Raw genomic sequence first — 7,126 nt, forward strand, 5'->3', positions numbered from 1 at the left:
GAGAGAGTGTCTGAGCGTGTGCGTGTGTGTGAGAGAGAGAGAGAGTCTGAGCGTGTGCGTGTGTGAGGCAGAGAGTGTCTGAGCGTGTGCGTATGTGTGAGGCAGAGAGTGTCTGAGCGTGTGCGTGTGTGTGAGAGAGAGAGAGAGTCTGAGCGTGTGCGTGTGTGTGAGAGAGAGAGTGTCTGAGCGTGTGTGTGTGAGAGAGAGAGTGTATGAGCGTGTGTGTGTATGTGTGTGTGAGTGTATGAGCGTGAATGTGTGCATGAGTGTGTGCGCGCGCCCGTGTATGTGAAAGAGAGAAAGAATGTGTGTATATGAATGTGTGTGAGAGTGTGTGTGTGTGAGAGTGAGTGTGTGAGAATCTCTGTGAGTGTGAGTGTGAGTGTGAGTGTGTGTGTGTGAATGAGTGTGTGAGAGTATCTGTGTGCGTGAGAGTGAGTGTGTGTGTGAGTGAGTGTGTGAGAGTATCTGTGTGAGATTGTGTGTGTGTATGTGTGTGTGAGTGTGAGTGTGTGAGAGAGTGTGTTAAGCTTCACAAGAAGGTCGTTGTCTCTCCTTTGGGCCAGCTGCCTGGAGAGGTTCATGGGCAGCCATTTTAAATCCCTCCAACCTCACAAGTGCAGCCATGACCTCACACTGAGGTGCATGGTCACACAGGAGGATGTGAGGTGGGGGTAGGCTTTGGTGAGGGATGAGGGTTTGAGGCGGGGAATGGAGCAGCGGGGGATGGGCCAGATAACTTTGGCCAAGAAATATTAGGCGTCGGGGTATGGGCAAGTGCATAGTGATGGTCAACAAGTGACCAGAGGTGGGGGGGGAGGGTGGAGGGGGGCCGAGATAGAAAAAGGGGGTGGGTGAAATCCGTCAGGGCCCCCCTCTCGCGGTGTAGCCACCTCAGAGGGGCAACCGTGCGGGGGGGGGGAGTTCAGGAAGCAGACACCGACGAACTCCCCACCCAGGAATTCAGGAGAGATTTCTGAAGCGGGAGCCCCTCCCAAGGCTGAGGCCTACAAGCGAGGAGATCGCCCCCTCAGAAGGGCAGGACCTAAAGAGGCATTGGGTGGGGGCAAAGCAAGAGATCTCAAGATCAACCCCCTGCCAGGAGGACAATTTGGGGAGGGAGGGGGTGGGGGGGAAGGGAGGTCTGGCCTGGTGTCTGATAATTCCAATCGATCTGAAGGGGGGGAAGAGGGGGGGTAAATGAGGGGTTAGTTTGGGGGGGGGGGGGGTCGGTGAATGGGAGAAAGGAGGCTGTTTGGTGCAGAGAGAGAGAGAGAAAGAGAATACGGGAAAGGAGGTACACTGAAGCAGCAAAACAGGACTGCAAGGTCGAGAGCAGGGGACAGACGCTGAGGAGTGGGCACGCAAATTTCGATGAGGCTAGCGAAGCGGGCTGAAAGCCAAATAAGAACAAAGACAGGCCGATTCCGAAGCCCGAGAGAGCTCCGCGCGAGAGGATTCTGAAGGAGGAGCTCCCCTTCACGCAACTGCGCGGCAGGGCCGAAGCCTGAGGCCTACGCCGTCGGCCTATCAATGCGGTGGAGCTGTAGATTAGACGGAGAATTCTGAAGCGGAGGTGAAAGGGAGGGGAAGGCGCTGAAGGTGGAAGTCGGCGGCGAAGAGGGGGTTGGGGTTGGGGGAGGGGGGGAAGACTACGATAGCCAGAAAGGGACGGCGGAGGGAGCAATGGCCGGCTGCAGCGTGGAGAACTCGCTCAAGGCGCTGCGGGATGCGGCCTTCGACAGGGACGAGGGGGTGCGTCGGCAGATTGTGCAGTCGCTCCGGGAGCTGGGGGCCCACCACACGGAGCTGCTGCTCACCTCCTGCCTCCACTACCTGAGCAAGCACAGCCAGCTGGAGGAGGAGCACCGGGCCGTCATCCTGCAGGCCATGAGGCTGGTGGCGGAGGACGCTGGCGACCGGGTCAGCGAGCTGACGGCCAAGAAGCTGGTGGCGGCGGCAGCTCAGGAGCTGGTGCGGCCAGACGAGGCCCTGAGCGAGGCCTCCAAGGTGGCCTACAGCGACCTGCTGGTGGCCCTGGGAGGCAGCTACACTGAGGAGGTCCTGGACGAGACGCTGAGGAGCTTCAAGGCCAACAGGCTGCCGGATGCTTCCGTTGTACGGACTGTGGCGCGCCTGGCCCTAGCCAATGGGAGCGGCATGGCACCGTACCTGGCCGCCACGTTCGAGGCCCTCATCCCCATGCTGAACCACGCCAAGACAGACAGGATGAGGCTCACCTTGGCTTCGGCTTTGGGCCTGCTCAGCCGCAGCGTCCTCCAGCACCAGGAGATGCCGACGGAGCCGTCGCTGAAGAAGGGCTCCTTCCAGCGCGAGATCCACGCGGCCTACGACACGCTGTTCAACGTCTGGCTACCGCTCAAGGACCCCAGGCTGCGGTTGGAGGTTCTGGCCACGCTGGGCGACATGGTGCAGGTCATGGGCAGCCAGAAGCTGCAGGAGGAGTTGCCCAAGCTGCTGCCTGCTGTCCTCTCGCTCTACAAGAAACAGCAGGAGCCCTTCCACGTCAGCCACTTCCTGCACCGGGTCCTGGAGGTGGCACGCCGGGCTGACCCGAGGGCCCTGGAGCCCCAGGTGGATGGCCTGCTGAACCCGCTCCACCACCAGGTCTGCCAGCCAGCCGACCCAGAGAGCGAGCTGGCGCCCAGTAACCGAGAGGAGCTGCTCACCTGCTTCTCCCTGGCGACCCGGGCCTCCCCGGACTCGGTGCTCAGGTTCCTGGTCCACAAGCTGGCCAACAGCGAGCGGAACCGCCTGGGCACCCTCGCCGTCCTCAGACACCTGGTGGTGACGGAGCACCAGTCCCTGGAGGGCAGGAGGGCTGCCATCTTGGCCGGCATGAAGGCTCCCCTTCAGGACCCCGCCAACCGCGTCAAGAGGGCACTGCTGGAGCTCATCGAGGCCCTAGCCGACCACGGGTACCTGGAGCTGGAGGGAGGGGGCGCCGCGGTGGAGTTTGTGGTCTGGCAGTGCGCCTTGGCCGAACCGCGGCTCCCGGCCAAGGCCGGAGAGGTAACGGACGACGAGCTGAAGGAGGTGGCGGAGGGTCTGTTGACCAGGATGGCCGGGTCCGACAGGCTGATCCCCATGCTGTGGCCTTTGCTGCTGGAGTATGTGACGCCAGTGCACTATACCCATGCCTTGGCGGCCGTCTGCCGCGCCCTGGTGCTCCTGGTGTCTGGGAAGCGGCACACGGGCCTCGAGCTCTTTGAGCTCAACTACGACAAGCGGCCTAGCCTGCCGTCCCCTCAGGCCTTGGTGGCCCGCCTCCTGGTGGCCACCTCCCTGCCCTATGAGGGGCAGCACCGGGGGTCAGCCGCTCTCCGGCTCCTGCTGGCCCTGGGCCCCACCATCCACCCGGCGCTGGAGAGCCTCTGGGCAGCTGAGATGCCCACCTTACTGAGGTATGTGGCTGAACACAGCGAGGAAACGGTGGCCCAGCAGCAGTGGGAGAAGAATCTGCTGCTCCTCCTCTTCCAAACGGTGGAGGCGGTCGGAGATACCCGCTGGACCTGCCGCCTGGGCGAGGAGATGACCAACCAGATCAACGCCTGGCAGAGCGCCCCCGTGGCATACGCCCGCGTCTCTCAGGAGAAGCAGTTCCTCTACAAGTGCCTCGGCATCGTCCTGCAGCACACCCAGAGCATTGAGACCATCCACCAGCAGCTCCAGGAAATGCTGCTGAGCGTCCAACATGGCGAGGCCTTGGAGCGCGAGGGGGTGGCCATTGGCATTGGCTTCTGCGCCATGACCCACTTCGACAAGACCCTGGCGAGGCTGGAGGAGTTTGTCAGGCTGGACGTCCTGAAAAAGACGGTCAGCTTCTTCAACAGCCTAATGGAGAAGGTGGACGGTGACATTGAGAAGATGAAGAGCACGCTGATCCTGTGCTACGGTTATGTGGCGCTCTACGCGCCCGAGGACCTCCTGATGCCCCGGCTGGAAAGTGGCATCCTGCAGCACGTCGTCAGCCTCTCCAACACCAAGGTGCTGGGCATCAAGGTGGAGACCAAAGACCCGATGATCAAGCTGAGCCTGATCAAGGCCGTGACCCTGATTGCCAAGGCCGTGTACGCCAACCGATGGCGCCAATCCTACCCCTTCGCCCGGAGGGGCGAACTCCTGGCCACCATGCAGGGTCTCATCAAGGCCGAGCCCAGGGCCCAGCTCAAGACCCCAGTCCGCCACATGGCCATGACCGCCTGCACGTGCCTCATCAAACTGGAGCCCTTGGTCAACCGGGCCTACGTGACCGAGCTGATCAAGACCTGCCTGGATAGCGTGCTGGGCCTACAGCCCCTGGAGAAGGCCAGGGAAGAGGGGGAGGAGGACAAGGAGCGCGAGAGCCTGTACCGTGAGACGATGGCGGCCCTCCAGGGCCTGCTTAACGAGATCCTGATGCATGTGCTCTCCCCCGATGGGTTGCAGGCCGTCTTCAAGCACGTGGAGGGCTGGGTCATCTCCACCCGGGACCAGGAGCGGGAGCGGGCGCTGGACATCACCGCCAAGCTGACCGTCCTCTACCTAGAGAAGATGGTGCTGCGTTCGGAGGTGGAGTTCAGCCACCTGGGCACCATGGTGGGGCGGCTGGTGCCCAGGTGCACCGACCCAGTGCTGAGGGTGCGGCAGCTAGCCATGGGCAGCATCTACACCCTGTTTTACATCCACCTGCGTTACGCCGGGCTGCGGGAGGGTGACGTCGACGAGCTGGTGGAGCACCTCAAGGCCATCGGTACCCGCCTGGACCAGTCGGAGAGCCAGTTGCTGCTGAGGGTCTGCTCAGACCTGGCCAAAGTCATCGCGCGGCGCCTCCCCCAGGAGCAGGTCAGCACCTTGCTCTTTGTGCTGTTCGAGGGCCTGGATGACCACCATGTCAGCTGCTCCAGCGCTGCCTCCATCGTCATGAACACCGTCATCCGATCCTGCGGCTCCGTGCTGGAGGGCCACATCTCCGAGATCCTCAAGGCTCTCTACATCCGGCTGCAGTGGATCACCGGGGAGCAGGTCAAGTTGTCCATGGTGCACTTCATCTGCGTCCTGGCGTCGCAGAACACCGCCGAGGTCATCTCCTGCCTGCTGTGCACGCCGCTGCCCTTCGACAGGTACACCTGTGACATCTGGCGGGCGCTGGCCGGTGAGGCCACTCTGTCCTTCCGCTGCATGGAGCTGCTGCTGGAGGCCTTGGGCAAACACTTGGTGCCCGTCGACCGGGCAGCTGGGTCCCCGGTGCACAAGAGCGGGGCTGTGTGTTCGGCCCTGGAGCCCCTGGCCATCATCTGTGCCCTCAGCGAGATGCTGCTGAACCCGGAGTCGGCTGGGCCCGTCAGGGGCCTCTACGCCCAGCTCTTCAGCACCTTGCTGCTCCACCTCAGCTCCAGCGTCGGGGTGGAGTTCCCCAAGGAGCTCTTCAACGCTGGCAACCCCAGGGACTGGAAGCTCTCACCGCGCCCCAAGCAGAGCACCGTGGATGTCTGCAACTACTCGATGGAGACCCTGAAGGCGGTGATGGCGGTGGCCCGCACGGAGAGCGTGGTCAACGCCATGGAGGAGTCTGGGGGCTGGGCCCTGCTCAGGAGCTCGGAGAGGCACCACGAGGGAGTGGCCCTGCTGGCCTGCGCCGTGGCCCACCACGTCAAGCCGCAGCTGGCCTCCATCACTCACCAGCTCGCCTCCGCCCTGCCCGGCGCTCCCAAGTCGCAGAGGGTGACGCTGGCAGCCTTTCTGGGCGAGCTCCTGGGTGAGCCTGTGGCCTGCGAGCTGCAGCTCACCGATGTGCTGCTGGCCAGCCTGCTGAGCTGCGCCGAGGACGTGGTGCCGATCGTCAGGCTACTCAGTGTCCAGGCCCTGGGCAACGTGGCAGACGGGGACACAGGCAAGGTGGGCCTGTACGCCTCCAGGCTGGTGGGCGCCATGGTCACCGGCATCAGCGGCGGCGAGGACCCCCGTGACCTCATCAAGCTGGAGGCCATGGGTGGCCTGGTCCGCCTGATGGCGCTGCTGGATGAAGGCCAGGTCCACGGCCTACTTGCCGACGTCATCCTGGCCGCCCAGCCTCTCTTCGAGCACCCCGACGACCGCGTGCGCTGCGGGGCCTTCCGGCTCTTCGGCAGCCTATCCCGCTTCGGCAGGGGGGACCTGAGGCAGATCTATGTGGAGCAGGTCCATGCCAGCTTGGTCAGCCTCATCCTGCACCTGAACGATGGCAGCGAGGAGGTGGTGGAAGCCTGCAAGGCCGCGCTCCGCTCGGCTGGGCCTCTGGTGGGTTCCGACAGCCTGAGCTCCCTCTTCCACTGCGAGCTGACCGACGGCGTGGAGCTCGACTACTGGGCCTTCCTCAACTCTCTGGCCAAGCTGGTGGCCGAGGACTTCCCGGCCAAGGTCAGCATCTACCTGGCGGTGGGAGCCACCTTCTTCAAGAGCCTGCTGCCTGAGATCCGCGGCAACGCCGTCATCTTCGTCGCCTGCCTGATCCAGAAGCTGCCCACGAAGTACCACCAGGCCGCGGCCAACAGCAACATCTGCTCGGATGTGGTGGCCATGCTGCAGGACCCGGTGCCCAGTGTGCGAGCGAAGGTGGCCAAAGCCCTCAGCCTCCTCCACTGACACGCCACCCCTTGCCAGCCCGGGAACAAGCCAAGAGGTCGGGGCTGGAAATCCAACGTGATACTTCCAAGAGAAAAGGACTGAGGGTTGTGACGAGAGCTAAGGGAAGCCACGAGGACTGATGGTTGGACAAAGAGGCAAGTTCCACACCGACGCTCTTTCAAGGGACTGAAGGCGAAAACACGCAGGGCGGCTGAGAAAGGCCAAGGTGCGAGCAGGAAGAAAGATTTGTTTCAAGTCAATGCCCAGCACCCAGCACACAGAGGGCCTGTGCTCTGTTGTGGGAGGCAGGAGTTGGACGTGCCCTCTCATCTCGAAACTAATAAAAGAATTCTGATTGCACAGTGGGGTCTGAATCTTCCTCAGTGCGTTCATTCAAGAGTTGAGCGGAATGTACAAAGGGTTCACTCAGAGGGTGGGGTGGGATTGATTTTGGAAACCAAACTCTGGAAGGTGCTGTCGGAGGGTCAGTGCTGAGGGAGCGCCGCGCTGTCGGAGGGTC

General features: G+C 62.7%; 1 protein-coding gene across 1 annotated transcript; it reads left to right on the forward strand.

The window, feature by feature from the left end:
- The first annotated feature begins 1,686 nt into the window (after positions 1–1,686).
- LOC125487655 (maestro heat-like repeat-containing protein family member 1) lies at positions 1,687–6,795 on the forward strand. Its single transcript, XM_048619618.1, has one exon. The coding sequence runs from the start codon at positions 1,687–1,689 to the stop codon at positions 6,622–6,624; it is 4,938 nt and encodes a 1,645-aa protein (XP_048475575.1). The 3' UTR covers positions 6,625–6,795.
- Positions 6,796–7,126: the final 331 nt, after the last annotated feature.

The sequence above is a fragment of the Rhincodon typus genome, chromosome 43 (assembly GCF_021869965.1).
Source record: "Rhincodon typus isolate 14 chromosome 43, sRhiTyp1.1, whole genome shotgun sequence".
NCBI classification, from domain to species: domain Eukaryota; kingdom Metazoa; phylum Chordata; class Chondrichthyes; order Orectolobiformes; family Rhincodontidae; genus Rhincodon; species Rhincodon typus.

What these genes read in the sequence shown, in the direction of transcription:
- LOC125487655 (XM_048619618.1), top strand. Translation starts at nt 1,687, where the DNA reads ATGGCCGGCTGCAGCGTGGAGAACTCGCTCAAGGCGCTGCGGGATGCG.